Source organism: Akebia trifoliata, chromosome 8, assembly GCF_017979445.1.
Source record: "Akebia trifoliata isolate Shusen 1 chromosome 8, ASM1797944v1, whole genome shotgun sequence".
In the NCBI taxonomy this organism is placed as follows: domain Eukaryota; kingdom Viridiplantae; phylum Streptophyta; class Magnoliopsida; order Ranunculales; family Lardizabalaceae; genus Akebia; species Akebia trifoliata.
The window spans coordinates 13531725-13549405 of record NC_141382.1 but is presented as its reverse complement, the minus strand read 5'-3'; the positions used below and the strand labels follow the sequence as shown (position 1 = coordinate 13549405).

Here is a 17681-nt window from a genome sequence, read left to right as displayed (position 1 = left end):
CAACCCTTCTTACAAAATAAAATCATTTAGTTCTAAATCGAAAATTATAGAATTGTTCTGGTGCTTGGCAAACTCAACTAGAGAGCAGTATGGGAGGCTGAAGGGAGCATGGCCCACTAGGATATTATTTACATTATTTAAGTGTTTTAAATTCTTTTGTTCTTTCTAAACACGATCCCTTTTTACAGTCGTCCAAGACTTGTCGCTCCTCTCTTATGCTTATCATAAACCCTCTTCCCCTTTAAAATCGTTCGATTTAAAGAGGAAGACCTAATTCGATCCCTTTTCCCGTAATTTACGTTCGATTTGTTCCATAGATTGAGTTGTGATCCTACCAATTCTTTTTTTTATTTTTTTTCTAACTCTATATTTTTCATTCAGAGCTAAATTGAAGTAGAAGACTAGAACCCCTTAAAACTTAAAGTAGAAGGCAGACAAACTATTAAGAAAAAAAAAAGATATAGTCACCTTAAAGGGATTTGACAAATAACCCCATTTTTAAAAGTACTGTAAAATCAATCAGTTGGCTTGGCCGAGTTACTGAGTCAACTAGGCATGTTGATCCTAGAAGAGACTCAGCCAAGTTTCAAGTCAACTTTGACGAAAAACTGCGCTTAAAGCAGTTGCAATATTTGTTGTAATAGAGACACCTTTTAAATTTAACGTGAATAGAAATTGGAAAACAAAAAAATAAAAAATAAAAACAAAATAGTTAGTACAAAATAGTTGTTACTGTAGATGTTGCCACTAATCCTGGTGGATCATCGCCCAGAAACAATACTGTCTTAACCAGCCTTTCAAAAGAAAGTGAAAGTGTCCATGGTTTGTAGTTTGATTGTTTTATAATAAGCATACACGCGTGTGACAACGCTTATGAATTCCAGGATCTCATGATCCATATTCTTTTGTGCCATAAAACTTGGTAAAGTTTTACGACTAACTAGATTGTCAGAGTGTATTCGCAGGCACAATCACATAATTAAGGATACAAGTGGCCTTATTGGAGAGGTAGATCAAGGAGTAAGGATCAAGCAAAGTTAAAGGAACCACACTACGAAAGTTTTGAAGGATTCCTTGTAGACATATGTGTGGGATTGCAAATAATTGCAGTGATTCGTATGTGACTTCTTATTTTAAGTTTCTCCCAATCCACCAAAGGTTTACATGATTCACATTAGCAATGGAAAATAAAAATATTTCCTGAAATTAACATACATTAGAGGATACAAGGGTAACCATTGATGACTCGTAGAGAAACAAAATAATATAAGGGTGCATATTGGAAACCTAAAAGGAAAAGAACATACCTTAACAAAAGCCAAAGTTCCCTTCCTAGACTGTTATGGTTAGACTTGGATCACAGAACTTGGGCTATAGCAGAAACCATCTTTTTACAAGCTTCTGTCAATCTTCAATCAAGAAAACTTTAAACCCTCATGTTCACACTTAGAGCCGCGATAATCTCATACTACAACCTCAAGTAAATTTAACTTCTGACTCTCACTGAGACAGAATGGCCACTAAATCAAAATTAATAGCACATCAAAGGAAAGTCAAAATGGTTATGATCATCAAAATGTCAACTTCTTGTATTAGAAATCTCTTACTTTTCTTTGGCTCCTAACACCTATATGTGTGCCAAATGTATCGTCAAGTGGGTATTAATTGGACATATGAGATGCAATGACGATGCAACCTCACCAATAATCCTTGCATGAGCACAACCCATCCTTAAAATGATGGAATCTATTGGCATCCCTCAATATGATCTCTCGCCCTGTAATCTTTGCTATCAATTTAATTGCGGAATGGCAATCACCGCATACCCGGAGGTTCTTCATGACCCGAATTGGCATTCCTTCCGGAACCTTCAATAATCCAAATGCCACGGCCAGTTTCTCACTATGGTAACGCAAGTTATGTGCCTTCTGCTCCTCATCCACATCATGCAACACAAAGCTACCATCAGGAGAATACCCTGCCTCTCTTAAAAGGCCACCCAATCTCTCCAACATCCCCAATATCAACTTGTGCTCAGGATGGCTCATGCTGTCACCTCCCGTAAACATATGGACTTTCTTCTCGACTTCGATCCAGCTACAACCAGGGGACTTGCTTACATTCCTTACCCTCATAAATTTCCTCAGCTCGGCAACATCTTCCCATCTCTCCTTCGATGCATAAATATTCGATAACAAGATATAAGGTCCAGCATTTTTGGGCTCAAGCTGCAAAAGCTTCTTAGCTGCAATTTCAGCCAATTCAGTGTTCATGTGCATCCTACATGCTCCTAACAAGGCACCCCAAACAACAGCATCGGCTTCAACTTCCATATTTTCTATCATATTCATAGCTTCGTGGACATGGCCTGCTCGGCCAAGTAGATCAACCATGCAAGCATAATGCTCGGCTGTGGGCTCCACCGAATAATTCAATCTCATTGACTCAAAAAGTTTCATTCCATCTTCAACTCTCCCCGTGTAGCTACAAGCGGAAAGAACTCCAACAAAGGTAACATCGTCGGGTACCATGCCCGCAGAACACATTTCATGAAAAACTTGAAACGCTTCCTCTCCTAAGCCATGTTGTGCGTATCCCGTGATCATAGAATTCCACATAACAACATCCTTAGGTGCAAATCGCTCAAACACACAGTTCGCCTTAACAAGATCACCACACTTAACATACATTGTGATTAAAGCTGAGGTAACAAACACATCTGAATCAAGTTGTGATTTCACCAACTCAGCATGAATTTGTCTACCCTGATCGATAATTGCCAGGCTGGCGCAGACTGTAAGAACACTAATCAAAGAAGGATAATTTGCCCGAACTCCAACTCTTTCCATTTGAAAAAAAGTATCAAGTGCTTCCAATTCAAATCCGTTCCGTTCATACCCTTTAATCATTGCACTCCATGTTCCATCATCCCTTTTTCTCATCCAATCAAAAATCTTCCTTGCTTCGGAAACCTTCCCACTCTGTCCAAACCCTAGAATCATAGCATTACAAGAAGCAATCGACTTATCAGGCATTCCCTTAAAAAGTTCGAACGCTTCTTCAATCCGCCCACATTGTGTGTAACCGGTCAACATTGCTGTCCACGACACCTCATTCTTCTCTGGCATCACCTCAAAGAGCTTCCGGGCAATGTCTACTCGTAAATTATGTGTGTAACCCGATATCATGGTAGTCCAAGTAATCACATTTCGGCGTGGCATCTCATCGAAAAGCTCACGTGCTTCGTCCACACGACCTTCGAGGCAATACCCACCAATCATGTTAGTCCTTGCAATCACATCCTTCTCCGGCATACTATCAAAAAGCTGTCTAGCCTCGTGGATTCGACGGTCTTGAATTAGACCACCTAACATCACGGTCCACGAGACAATATTTTTCTCGGGCATTTGCGAAAAGAGAGATTCAGCCTCCGAAATTACACCCTCTTGCACGTAACCTCTAACCATGGAAGTCCAAGAAACTACATTTTTTTCAGGCATTGTATCGAAAAATCTCCGCGCTTCTCTGACCATTTTGTTCTTCACATACCCAGAAATCATTCCATTCCAAGAGGAGGTGTTTCTATCAGGCATTCTATCGAATAAATGTCGAGCTTCTTGGGGTTGATTGTTTTGGAAATACCCAGCAATTATGGAGTTCCAAGAAACTACGCTCTTATCAGGCATTTCGTCAAAGATCCTTCGGGCATTTTCAATTCGTCCAAGCCGGGCATACTGAGAAATTTGAGAATTGGCAGAGAGGACAGCACTTGTGCAGTATGATCGACAATGAGTTAATAGAAACCGCATCGATAGGTCAGAAATCGAGCTACCCAGATATAAAATCAGTGAGATTTTAAATTTGGATAGGTTCTTGAAAAATTTTTAGCAACCCATTTGGATTAAATGACTGAAAATAATGTAAAACAGGATAAATTGATGATTTTCGTTCGAAATCTACAAGTTTGAGATCACTCTCTCGAGTCTTTACTGGTTCATAAAATTTGAATAAAAGAGTACCCGCGCTCAAGAACCTTTCTTACGGCAAGAATCTTGCCTCACTCGAATAAAAAATAAAAAAAGAATTTCGATAATATGACTCGGTTTTTGGCTAACGACCTGACGCCATTTTCTCTCTCCTGCCCATGGTGAAATTTTTTTTTTTCTGAGGTGGTAACTAGTGACGTTAAAAAGACATGATCCAATGCAATGGAGTTATAGAAGACAAAATTATATGAATTTTATAAAAACAAAACTCAAAAAGATAGTTATTTTTCACTGTTGAATTTTATTTTTAAATTTTGGTGCTCCCTAACTATTCATTTTCAACACTTTGGATCAAATTCAAAAAATAATATTTTTTTTAAATATGAATATTTTTATGAAATTTAAAAGGTTGTTGTTGGATTATAAATGTGATGCTTAACATAAGGCCAACAATTCTTTTTTAAGATTTGAATTCTAAAAAATAAATATGTAAGCAATGAGTGAGAGAGAGAATCTCCATATTCCTGATGTCATTCATGCAATATGTCAAACGTTTGTTGGGCTATGAGCAAATGCGTCAAAGGTCTGCACCAAAACTGCATCATATTATCAATATTAAAAATAAATAAATAAATAAAGATTTACCTTGCAAACCTAAGTGTTGAATTTTTATTACAAAAAAAAAAATCCCTTGGAATTCTCACAACTCAAGGGAACCTTAATTTTTGCATTTTGTTACCCACCAAATCTCACTTGATCAAATTTGTTACCCTCCAAACCTTGGAGTGGGGATCCACATCATAAAATTCAAATTTATGGGATTAATTTATTACTTACATACTTTGGAGTGGATTCTAATCACATCAATTTGTAACATCTTAAAACATGATTTGATGATATAGGGCTACAAAGGACAAAACTCTAAAAAGAATTAGAAAATTATCAAAAATAAAAAAAAATTATTGTTGAATTTTAATTTTAAATTTAATAGTTTGGTAGTCATCCATTTTCAATACCTATGATCAAGTTCAAAAATATATTTTTGTCTGAATTTTTTTTTCTTTTGAATCTAAGTTTTTTCATGAAATCTAGAAGACTGTCGTGTAGGATTTGCTAATTTGATCATTCATATAGCCCAATGACTTTCAGTAAGATTTGATATCTTACTAAGTTAGTCATGCTAGGCTAGTTCCATAAAGTAAGGTTTGTTCAAGTAACACACTTATAAAGTAAGGGAGTTTTTGTAATGAATTGCAACAGATAGATCTACCCGGTAAATCTCTCATAAAAAAAAAGGGTCTAAAATAACTTCCTTCAACACCATGAATTTTTCCTCAAGATACAAGGAAAAAAAATTTGTGGCTCTCTTAACACTGCCAGGTTAGCGCAAGTGTAGATGGAAGTCTTGTTCATCATTTTTCATAAATAAATAAATAAAATTCTAAGTGCAAATCACCATAGAATCAACACACATCTTGGGGTGCTAGCAGTAAAACTAGGCGTGGCAAAAAAAAACCTTCAAACTCAAGAGAAAAAAGAGAAGTTATGCATCCACACACTAGGGCTGCAACTTGGGTAGGTTGGGCCGAGATGAGGATCAACCCTTGCCCAACCCACACTTGACAAATACCAACCTGTGTCTGTGCCCAACCTCACATCAGCCACAAAATGCCCAACCCAAGTCGCATTGTCTCATTCCTCAATTAATATTAGATAATTTAGTAATAATAATGGCTGATATAAAGAGAAGTGATATGTGAAAAAAATATAAAATATAAAATTATTTTTCTTAAAAAAGATGAATAAAGTTTGAAATGTGCATTGTGGATGAGAAAATAAACAAAGATATTTAAAATTATAACCATATGAAATTCAGGTTCAGGAAATCCGATGTCTACGCCCGAACCCAACCCGATATGATTTGGTCAAAATTTTTTTTTGCCTGAACTAGGGTAGGCTAAATCAAATTCAACCCAAGCTCAACCTAATTGATGGGCGAGCCTGGGCTAAGATATATGGAAAATAAGTTGAGCCTGGGTTAGGAAATCTCAACCCAAATTGAATTCAGGTTGACCTCGGGTTGAGGCTCCGGAAAATCCAACTCAACCCAAATTTGATGCTACATATTTACATATAGATATTTTTATTTATTTAAAAAAATATTTTTCTCTACTTAAATATATTTGTAAAACTAAGAAAAAAAAATATTTTTATTGATTTTTCTTTCTACATTTAAATCTATTGTTATATATGTTTAAGTATAGTATTTTATAGTGATTTGTTTAAATATTATTTAAATGATGGATTTGGAAATGGTTTGCAAATTTATTTACTTGTGAATTTTTTATTTTATTTTATGTTGTATTACTTTTTTTAGATATAAAAAAAATTTATGTGTTGATCAAAATGAAATTAGGCTTGTTCAAACCGTCCAAAATTACCTAACTTGGGCTAACCTGAGCTCAAACTGATTTTAGAAGTTTAATCTCTAGTTGAGCTTGGATTAATGAACTCTAACTCGATGGTTGGGTTGAGGGTTTTACAACTTGAGTTGAGCCTGGGCTGACCCTCCGATCCGCCTTGATTGCAACCCTAACCCAAACCCTAACTAATTGTATCCAAACTTGACCTCAAGGTCGAGTTGAACCCATCGCATTCGGGTTTGGCTTGCCAAAGTTGCAACCCTACTGCACACGTTAATGGTGGACAAGAAACTTGTGATACTTGACATTCTGAATATTCTTCAACTAATTTTTAAAGTTAGGGTAATGTTGTCAAGAACTTGAGTCAAATTATATTCAACAACCCCCCCCCACCACCCACACCCACACCCACATTAGGGCATAAATTAATGGGCCCAATTTTATTCAAAATCCAGTGATCCAAAATTCAAATGTAGCAAGTTTGGACCCTTGAAAAGATCCTAACCAAAAAATTAATGGAATATAGTTTCACATCCCTTGATCCAAGTCGGATGGGAGTCTATCTCTATATTTGCCTAGATCCGAATGATATATTGTTTTGAATATTATATTTTCAAAATATTTTATTATTATTATTTTTATATAACATGAATTCTTATAAAATAAAATGCTTATATTGGTAAACTAATATAATATAAAATTGTTGAACGGTTTGTAATTATCATACCGACTCAAACAATTCGGTCGGGTTGGATCCTATGAGAGTAGTAAAGATGTGGTGTTAACATTGTACTCATCTTTGAATTCCTCAGAGATTGAGCTTGATATTTATAATTGAATCAAATGAATTTGTTACAATGACAATTGCACTTACCTCCCTCTCAAGTATGGTGTTAAAATTCAGATGTTATTTTACTATTTTACCTTATTATTTTTTTGTACAAAATATTAAATTTTAGAAAAACAATAAAATTGTTCTTTACTAAACGACTACATTTCCATGTTCGAACCCATTTATTTATTCAAAGGGGTATTTTTATTTATAAAAAAATAACATTTTTAAAAGAGTAAAATTTTCTTTACAAAAGGTAAAATTTAATTTTTAAATGTTTGACTGATAGCTAGGGGTACACATTGGATTGGGTAAATCCGATAATCGAACAAATCCGAAGCCTTTTGAATTGGATTGATTCGAATTGAGTATGATTTGGTTCGGGTGCAGATTGTTATAAAAAAAAAATCTGATTGATTTGGTTCGGTTCTGGATTAAGGGTATAATAGAACCGAACCAATCCAAGAGTCGAACCAATCCGAAATATATATATATATATTTATTTATTTATTTAAAAATAAAATAATTTCTTAATTTCATTCTTCTATTATCTATTTCTCTCTTCTTCAAGTTTGAAAAAAACCTAACCATCGTTCATCTCCCTCACCTTGCCACCTCGCCACCTCATAAAAAACAAAGAGGTAACCCATCTCTCTCTCTCTCAAATGTGTTAGTATATTACGAAGAGGTAATTCATCAAAGTCTTCAACTTTATCTTCTCTATTTTTTTTTTTTCTAACAAAAACTCATAAAAAAAAGTACACAAATCTCTCTCTCAACTCTCAAATAGATCTACTCATTTATGGAAAAACTTTTTCAAAGAGTTTGATTCCTTATTTTTTTACGAGAACCTTTATGTCGTGTTTATTAGATGAAATGTACTATACGAACCTAGACTTGGATTTGTTAATCTACCATTTATGGATTATTTTCCTCACTAATTCATCCAATATACCAATTTTAAAATTGTATTTTTTTTTTTTTAATCTCATTAAGCTTCCTCTAATTTTCAATTTATACAGATTTCAATCAAAATTTAATCATAAAATCATTTTCATTTTTAAAATAGGCATTATTTATGATCTGATTCAAAGGGTTCCTCTTTTGAAAGAAAAAATACTAGTTTTTCTATTTTGAAAGTATGAGAACCGAGAACCGATCCGAGTCAATCCGAACCAAGGTTGTTAGTTTGGATTGGTTCGATTCCAACTTTGTAGAACCGATCATATTTAGTTCACTTTCAATTTTGCTAAAATCCGAATCAATCCAAACCATGTGCACCCCTATTGACAACAAGTAGACAAATGGGATGTTAGTGAGCTGCTAGATAAACTATTGGAGAGGTAAGTGCAATTGTCAAAATATTAGGGGGTCGACATACAATTATGCCAAAAATTACAAGGGGTGAAAGTATAATTTATCCTAAATTTAAACATAAAGATGGGGCATTTTTTGGACTCAAACGTTGGTGTCAAATCATTTCTACCCCTCATTATAAAAATAAATAATTAATATATTAAATACTAAAAAAGGTTTCATTTCCAATTTTTGCCTTACCTCTCAACTTGTATTGAGCCCAAGCTATGTAAATATATATTGAAAAGTTGGTATAACAACATAAGCTCTCAAAAAAAAAAATACTAATAACACCACATTGAAAGTTTTAAGGGAAAGCAGTATTTTTTAACAGTTCATTTCTATAAATAAAAATAAGTAAATTAGAACAATTTAGTCTTACTTGAGCAATATACCCTTACACCTCCTCCCAACTTACTATGAAAATAAAGTAAATTATTGTGATTGTTAATAGTAACGGTTTCCTGTCAGAGAAAAAACAACATAAAAATTAGCCAGAGCTCCCACCCAATCGTGTCCAGAATCAATGTATGTCACCCCATAATTTCCCCTCAGCCACATAACCGAGCCAACACTGTCGCTCAACAAAATAAAGAACAATACAATTGAATCTCGACACTTCGGAAAAAATTAAGTTTTGTAGACACAAGTCTTAGAGATCAACCACTGACTGGAAGGCTTGGCTCCCCTCCAGCGGCCCCACTACTCTTGGGGACCTAGTTATAGGAAATAAGTCACCTTGAGTGCTTGGAGGCATAGGAGACATTTGTGACTCTGAAGGGGGTTCATATTCAGGCCTTGAAGGATCCTGTTTGCAGCTCTGTTCATGTGATTTCTCGTGACTGCGGCTGCGACTGCAATTGTGGCTCCAGCTCTGGCTCTTACTACTACTACTACGACTATTACTTCTGCTCCTACTTCTGCTCCTACTTCTGCGATAGTCCTACGTTCGAACCTGATCAAGGCTTGGACTATAGCATTTGCTTCTATTCCTATCCACAATACCCCTCCGGTCATGAGCCCCCCGTCGTGTCCACCCCAACCAACAGGGCTAGCACGTGGACCAGAGAATCTTCGTCCTTGGTTTCCATGTCCACCAAAGTCATTTCGCCCACCTCGACCACCAAAACTACCATCTCTCATGCCACCGCGACCACCTCTTTAATCAAATCGTCCACCACCAGAATCATATCGATTCGTCCCACCCCGAACCTTACCAAAACTGGGTCCTCCATGCACAACCATCTCCCGAACTTCTGGTGGCACTTGTTGGTTTGATCCTTCCAACACTTTTACCAGATCTGCCGCATGCTTTCGATCTTGATCAGAGAAGAAAGTATATGATATTCCTGTAGCACCAGCCCTCCCAGTCCTTCCGATTCGGTGGACATACTCCTCAACACCATTTGGAAAATCATAGTTGATCACCACCTTGGAACACAAGAATCTCAAATAATGTAAGATTGTGAGATTGCTTCATAACCAGCTTAAGAGACAATACAAAAGCTTCCTAATTGGGACTCTCCAACTAACACCACATATAAGTCATGCAAAAAAGAAAAGTTAAATTTGTTACTTTTCTTTTACAAGATGCAGCAATAACTAACCTAATATCCTTAATGTCAAGCCCACGAGCAGCAACGTCAGTGGCAACTAAAATGGGGGACTTTCCAGTCCGGAACTGGTTCAAAACCCAGTCCCTCTCACCCTGAGATTTATCTCCATGAGTTGTAGCAGCACCAAAGTTGCGCCCAATACCACGTGCAAGCTGGTCACACAACCTCTTTGTGGCACAGAAGATGATGACCTTGGATCCTCGTTCTTGGGCTCTGAGAATCTGCTCCAGGCGCCTCTGCTTGTTCATTTGTTGGACCAACTCAACATACTGCAGGTTCAAACCCAAATCTAAATTGTCTAATTGTTTTGATAGGGAAACATATAGAAGGTTGTCAAGATTTGAGTAGAGTTCAAGGCAAAACATTATTCATAATTTGCATGGACTGATAAACCTAATACTTCGTGAATTAACAAAATTCCCAACAAACTGCTTACTGTGCAATACTTTATAGTGGAATAGCCAAACTAGGTACTGGTGAACAGAAGAAATGCAAGGATCAAAATCAGGGCGTATGCTAGTTAGTAGATCCCACCAAGAAAATTTAGGCATGGATAAAAAAAAGGTTGTAGTCGCCATTATAATGGTAAGTTGCTAACACCCCACTCATGTTATTTGCTATGCAATGCCCCATAATATAATTACCATTGTAATGATATTATACTTTCCATACATTATTCTGGTAAACAATTAGTAAAAAAAAAGGATTTGAACATTTACAAAAAAAGGTCTTATTGCAATCATGGTTTAAAATCTCGTTTCGGATTTGATGTTTTGACTCTTTGAAAAATCGAAACAAACCCAAAACAATACGAAACATTCTTGATACATTCCGAGACATTCAATACTTCAAAATAAGATTTTTTGGGAAGTCTTACTCAGAAGACTGTGGTCAAGGGGCATTTGGTTAGTTTGAAGACATAGGGTATCTCAGATATTTACCAAAATAAGGAGGGTTTAAATAAATAACCAAGTCTTCTAAGAAGACCAAGGTCACTGGCAACTTCGTTGTCATCGTTCAACCACCTCTCTCTCTCTCCATTCCCTTCTTCTCTGATTTCTCAGCGAAATGAACAAAAATTTTATATGTTTCGAGTTGGGTAAAGTTTCATCTCGGTTTGTTCAAAAGTCGAAACGTTTCGTAAGAAACGTTACTAAACAAAATGACATTTGAACCACAATTGCAATGTTATTGAATAAAAGATGCTGTAACAATGTTGCAACTAATAAAATTTATGTTTTAAAATTTGAGTTGTCATTTCTTCGTTCTTTTTCTTTTTGATGTCTTCTAATTTTATGAAACATGGATGAAGCGTCCATTATAACAGTCATAAAAGTAAGCCAACTACCAAGATGTCTTTATAACACTCTTAAACCTTGCTCCTAGGTTAAAAATCATTCTCTTACAGAATTGTTTGGGGAAGAAAAATTATAGAAAACAGACATAAGTTAATGGATCAATTTTAAGCCAGAGAGCTCCTTGGCAGGAACAACCACATGACAGGATTAATGGATCCCGCCCATTACAAGTGTGCATTCATCAATCACATTTTTTTTGCAATGTATTACCTGTGTGATGGCCTTGTTTGCAGCAAGCTCATCAACATTGCCAATGTTCACCTGAACAAGATTCACCAGTAGATCTCCAGCTATTTTTCTGACCTCTTTGGGCCAGGTTGCCGTGTACATAAGAGTCTGTCTGCGTGAGGGGATCTCATTCACTATCTTACGGATTTGAGGTTCAAAACCCATGTCAAGCATTCGATCCGCCTCATCAAGCACAAGAAAAGAGACATGACGGAAATCAATCTTTTTCATCTCAAGGATGTCATTGAGTCGACCTGGGGTTGCCACAACAATATATGTTCCCCGATCTAGTTCTTTTAGTTGAGGGCCCTTTGGAGCTCCACCATATAAGCACTGAACCATGGATTGAGAAATAATGATCAGGGAAAGGAAATGTCATTACAGGACTATAAGTTGGAATAAAGTGTATAGAACCCACAGTGCAAGATATCCTAGAAGATTTGCCAAACTTAATAACCTCGTCTTGTATTTGGGTGGCAAGCTCCCTCGTAGGTGCCAGAACCAACACCACTGGGCCACTCTGAGGGCCATTATGACATCTTTTTAGATGAATAAAAGCAGGAATGAGATAGCCCAAAGTCTTCCCAGAACCTATTTTGGCAATGGCAACTATGTCCCTACTTAGCAGTGCAATCAGCCATGTTTGTGCTTGTATTGGGGTGGGAGAAGAGAAACCTTGAACATGTATCTGAAACAGAAAAGGACAAACAAAAAATGAGCCCCATACAAGCACATCTTGTAAGAAGAAATGCCCCCAAACACATTCTACACAGTATCAAAAACTACTTCCAATCATCCAATACAATAACGCAAAAATAAAAAATAAAAAATAAAAAATAAAAATAAAAACCATTGCTTCAGTAATGGTTGGCCCTACCAAAGCAGCTTCAAACAGCAAAAATGAAGCATTTCAGACCAAGTGGATCCATCAAGAACAAAAAAGTCCCTGCCAGGTCTTTTTATTTATTTATTTAGGAGAAAATCCTAGCCACATCACATGAGATTTGGAAGAAGGGCCAACCACCCCTTAAGGAAAGGCTTCAATGATACATTTTGTAAAAACTCCCAAAGGGCAGAGCAATTACAGTGTATTGAGGTACAGATGGTAGTGAAAAGTACGATATGCTCCACTTCTGGAGCAGATATCGCACCTGTGACAAGTGACAATGGATGAGTTTTAACCAAAATGAGTTTAAATGTTTATTGCAAAGCTATAATCAAACCCCAAAAGCAATTTTAAACACTGTCTTATACATAAAATCTAGTGAATAGGACTTTAAAATTAATATAATTAATCACAGTGTTGAGCAAAACTAACCTCTCTGAGTATCTCTGGAGGGAAACCAGTGGCTTCAAAAGTCATGAAAGGAACAGGAACATTGCCACCCTGATCAATTTGTTACACAAGTAAAAATAATAAAAACTAGCCAAGCTAATAAAAATGTGATTTGATCGACATTTTCTTTTTTCCTAGCAAGGCTTAAGTAATATTATTAGCAAACACAGAATAACATTAATATTGAAAGAAGTATTTCATAGAAACAAGCATATAGAAAAAAAATGCAGAACCTACAATTTTCCTCTTTTGATAGGTTTAACTGTGAAGGTGGGATTTCGATCCCAGGTTTGTGGTTTTACCACACAGACTTTACCACCTCACCAAGGTGACACCTTAAAAAATTTAAAACCTACAATGGAAAAAATATATGTAATAACTGTGATTACGAGATATCAATTACAATGGATACAAACTTTAGACAGTGATGTCAAATTCCAAAGGCCACAAACACTGGCTGGCCTTCTTATGAATGCATGCTTGAAGGACCTTTTCCCAAGAAATGAACTTTTGGCATGACCATTTTATATGAGGTTTTACCAAATTCATGACTCAAAAATGGACCTACCATCAACTCATTTCCGTTTCTAAAATTTCACCATTTTTTTTCTGGGTTTTACCTTACATCGTGTTTCTTGCACATAATTCAAAAAATGCGAACATATCACAAATCATAACTGCAAAACATTTTAACCTAAAACATTCCTCAAGTCAGGTCAGGAATAGATAATTATGATAAATGAAATAAGTCAATCTAAAAGCAAAAAATAGGTACAGTATTTTAAAATAAGTGGTTAGTGTGCAGCAAGGTTGTGTTATGTGTACAGTTAAACAAACTAAGGTAATTTAAATACTGACCGTTGCAGTAACTTCATGCTTTTGACGGTAGATTTCAACAGGTGAGAGATTTGCAATATCTGACGAGACAAGCATTCCTGGAGGTGGAATTGTGGGAGTGTTGTCCGTAAATGTTTTTCCAACAGAAACATGATTATATACAGGAGGTATTGCATTGCCTGCTACAGAGGTTGGTCCACCAGCTGTGACAGTTTGAGGTATCCTCATCTCCTGGAGAAAAAATAACAACATTGTCAAAAGTGCAAGAAAACCCACGAACATCAACGGTGCATATGGCCCCAAAATATGTGCTATGACCAAGATCGCAAAATTCATGTCTCAACAAGATAACATATATTTGAACAGATTAAAAATAAATGGAAACAACTATAATTTTCAAGGCTTAGGAGGGTGATGATGATGAACTGTTATTTTCAAGATTAGAGTTGATACTTAACGCTAAAAGTTTTTCTTTATTGATCTTGGCAAATCCTTTTGAAGTGCAAGGTCAATTCTCAAATCCTCTAATGTTAATCCTGGAACCTCCACACAAAAAAATAAAAAAAAACAAAGAAAAGGTAAGGCCTTTGGCATTCAAAGCCTTATAATCATGAGTTGAGGAAAGAAGTTCATAATGTCAAATCATACTTTGAGAGAGAGACACCAATGCCACTGGTAAGAAACAGGGTAAATATGCAACTGTTTCGCATATTTGTATGATTATACATGATTGTTTGCTTCCTTCTTTCCATTACACCATTCTAAGGCAAGAGGCAAATGGAATCATCCTAAATAAGTCAAGATCCGGAATCTCCAACTTTCAATAAACTAAAACTTGCTCGTGGGAATAACCCAGTATCATCTATACATTATCCCAAATATTGGGATTGATATTGATCATTTTTTACCAAGTAATTGTATCTACCCATCATCATTTACACATCATACCAAATATTGGGATCGATATTGATCATTTTTACCATTCAACTGTATCTAAAGCTAAAAGGCTTAATATAGAATATCACTGTTATTTGCTTATGAAGGAAAGAATCCTCAAATAGTATAAATGTTCAAAATCAAGTTCTTATTGTTCTTAAGAGCACAAAGAAGGAAGTTCATGTGAGAACTTATACAAGGAATCAATACATCACATAATGCAAAGATAAGCAGCAATTCAAACCTTAATTGAGATTAAGGATAAAGTATTGTGTTTTACTGTTGCAATGTTGCCTTAATATGTACTTTTTGATAAGTAATGTTATATAATTATATGAATAGTTCCTAGTTTAGAGAAAGGAAATGGTACATATTAAAAAAAAACCCCAAATACCTGCTTATTCTGGGTCATGGGAAGTGCAGCAAGCTTTGGCTGCTGAGGAGCCATCATTGACCCTGCCTTGTTAGAATTGAAAAAGAATTCATTTCCAGCTCTTTCACCTGTGTCTTCCTTGTATCCAATAGGAGGTCCACACCCCATTTTTGAACCAACCTGATTTTGAACCAAGGGTTCACCCACGTGTTGCCAGTGAATTAAACAAATCCCAGTTTGCGGTGCAGTACTAGACGAGTTTAAAAATTGTTGTGGCTGGACTGAATGAACATTCTGTGGAATCAGAAAATGGGTTCCTGAAGCCTATTGGATTTGAGAGGGAGAAAATCCAACTTGCTTTCCTTGTTGAAACACATTTTCCTCCCTCTGCACAAACCCCATGTTTTGCCCTTGATGAGGCATAAACTACTGCCCCTGTTGATATGGGATTTGGTGTGCCAGAGCATAATGTGTTTGCTGATATGGCACTTGTTGCAGCTGCTGATGTGGAAACTGCTTCACTTGCTGAGGTGGCATTTGTTGCCCTTGATATTGTGGTGTTTGATGTCCCTGTTGTTGCATTCCTTGTGTGATTCGTGGATCCCATTGTTGAAGTCCTTGCACCACCATTTGTGTGTCATGATGTTGATAAATTTGCTGTCCTAATTGTTGTGGAGTTTGGTTCATTTGATTCCCTTGTTGAGCCAACATGCCATTTGGTTGCAGTGTGTGAACCATGGGTATTGGAGCAAGCTTCAGCATAAAAGCAGATGGCAATAGAGGGGCTATAGAACCCGGCCTTTCATATTGAGTGATATCGATTTCGGGGTTCCAGTAATACAAAAGGCCAGTGTTTCGGATTGGATTGGTTCTGATTAAACACACCCACGGTTCGGGTACGGATCGAGAAAAAAAAAATGCGGTTAGTTTGGTTCGATTCCGGATTAAGAATATAATAAACCGAACCAATCCGAAATCCGAACCAATATATATATATATATATATATATATAACGATTTAAAAAAAAAATTATTTTCTTTATTTCTCTCTTCTCCTTCGAATCGAAGTTGGGGGAAAGTCTGAAATCGCAAAACCTAGCCGCCGTCGTCTCCCTCGCTCAGCTCGTCGGAAAACAGAGAGGTCTCTCTCTCTCTCTCTCTCTCTTGAAACCTCGCCGTCGTCTGTCCATTCTCGGTCGTCTCTTTCGCTCACCTCGTCGGAAAACACAGAAACCTCGCCGCCGTCTGTTCAAGTCTCGGTTGTCTCCCTCGCTTACCTCACCTCGTCGGAAAACACAGAGGTAACTCTCTCTCTCTCTTGTTGCCGTCATTCTCGTTCGTTTCGAAAACGAAGAATTTCGGTCGGATCATTGTATAAGAATGATTTTGGTAATTTCGAATTCCATGGGCAAATCACATAAATTTTGGTAATTTCGAATATAGATTTTGGTAATTTCGAATTTATAATTAGAAGAAGAACCATAAATATTAAATAACACTCCTGCCAAATAGAGAACATCTATTCGTCTCCCCCAGACTGATTTTTCCATCTTTTCGCTTCGTCTGCAACTCCAATGGTGAGTAAATCTCTACAAATTCTTCTTCTTCTTTTGAAAATATTAAGTATGAGAACCGAGAACTGATCCGAACCAATCCGAACCAAGATTGGATTGGATTGGTTCGGTTCTATAGGGTACTTGGATTGGTTCGGTTCTATAGGGTACTTGGATTGGTTCGGTTCCAATTTTGCTAAAATCCGAACCAATCCGAACCATGTGCACCCCTAGTATTTTGTGAGTTATAAAGAGCATCACTCTAGACTGTAATCCTCTAAAGAGCAATGGGGAGGGCAAATTAAGAATTCTATGGATGGCACTGTAAAATCCCGAGTTCTCGATTCATATCTTGAGGAAAAATAAATAATAGAATTTTGAGAAAATCTTGAAAATGAGACTTAGGGGTAAAACTTTAGAATGTTTCTGATCATTTTTAATGGTATGACCTCACCAATGGATTCAAAATGATCGAAAAACATACTTTTAACCTATAAGCACGCTCAAATGCGAGTCCGAACATAAAAATTGTAAAATCCTCGATTATCAAGTCGGACTAAACTAAAATAGCGACTTTTTGCTAAAACAAGAATGATGAAGATTCGATTATACCATTAGATTCATAATAAAAAAATTATTGAATATGGACTATTTATTTATCATTTTTGGAACACAGAAAGTCGAATTATCGTCAAAAATGAAAATGACGTCAATTTTAGGGGTCACCTCAGGTCAAAAATGTAAATTTTTATTAGAGATAGAATTTATAGAAATTGACCATATCATTAGATCTGAAACGAAAAATTAGATGAAATAGAATATTCATTTGTCACTTTTGGAGTCCGAAT

The 17681-nt window shown here is 36.3% G+C and overlaps 1 protein-coding gene and 1 pseudogene across 2 annotated transcripts; both read right to left on the bottom strand.

Annotated features, from left to right (window-relative positions):
• Positions 1-340: 340 nt before the first annotated feature.
• Positions 341-4308, bottom strand: LOC147396199 (pentatricopeptide repeat-containing protein At1g56690, mitochondrial-like). The gene has a single exon (XM_086452054.1). It carries the CDS (start codon positions 3807-3809, stop codon positions 1698-1700), a length of 2112 nt encoding a protein of 703 aa, XP_086308180.1. The 5' UTR covers positions 3810-4308; the 3' UTR covers positions 341-1697.
• A 4662-nt stretch (positions 4309-8970) lies between these two features.
• Positions 8971-16132, bottom strand: LOC147396198 (ATP-dependent RNA helicase-like protein DB10; annotated as a pseudogene). The gene is made up of 7 exons (XR_015180536.1): positions 15303-16132; positions 13994-14203; positions 13118-13186; positions 12218-12487; positions 11782-12132; positions 10201-10482; positions 8971-10028 (listed from the first exon to the last, which is right to left on the bottom strand). The product of XR_015180536.1 is annotated as an ATP-dependent RNA helicase-like protein DB10 (transcript).
• Between the last annotated feature and the right edge of the window lie 1549 nt (positions 16133-17681).

What these genes read in the sequence shown, in the direction of transcription:
- LOC147396199 (XM_086452054.1), bottom strand. Translation starts at nt 3,809, where the DNA reads ATGCGGTTTCTATTAACTCATTGTCGATCATACTGCACAAGTGCTGTC.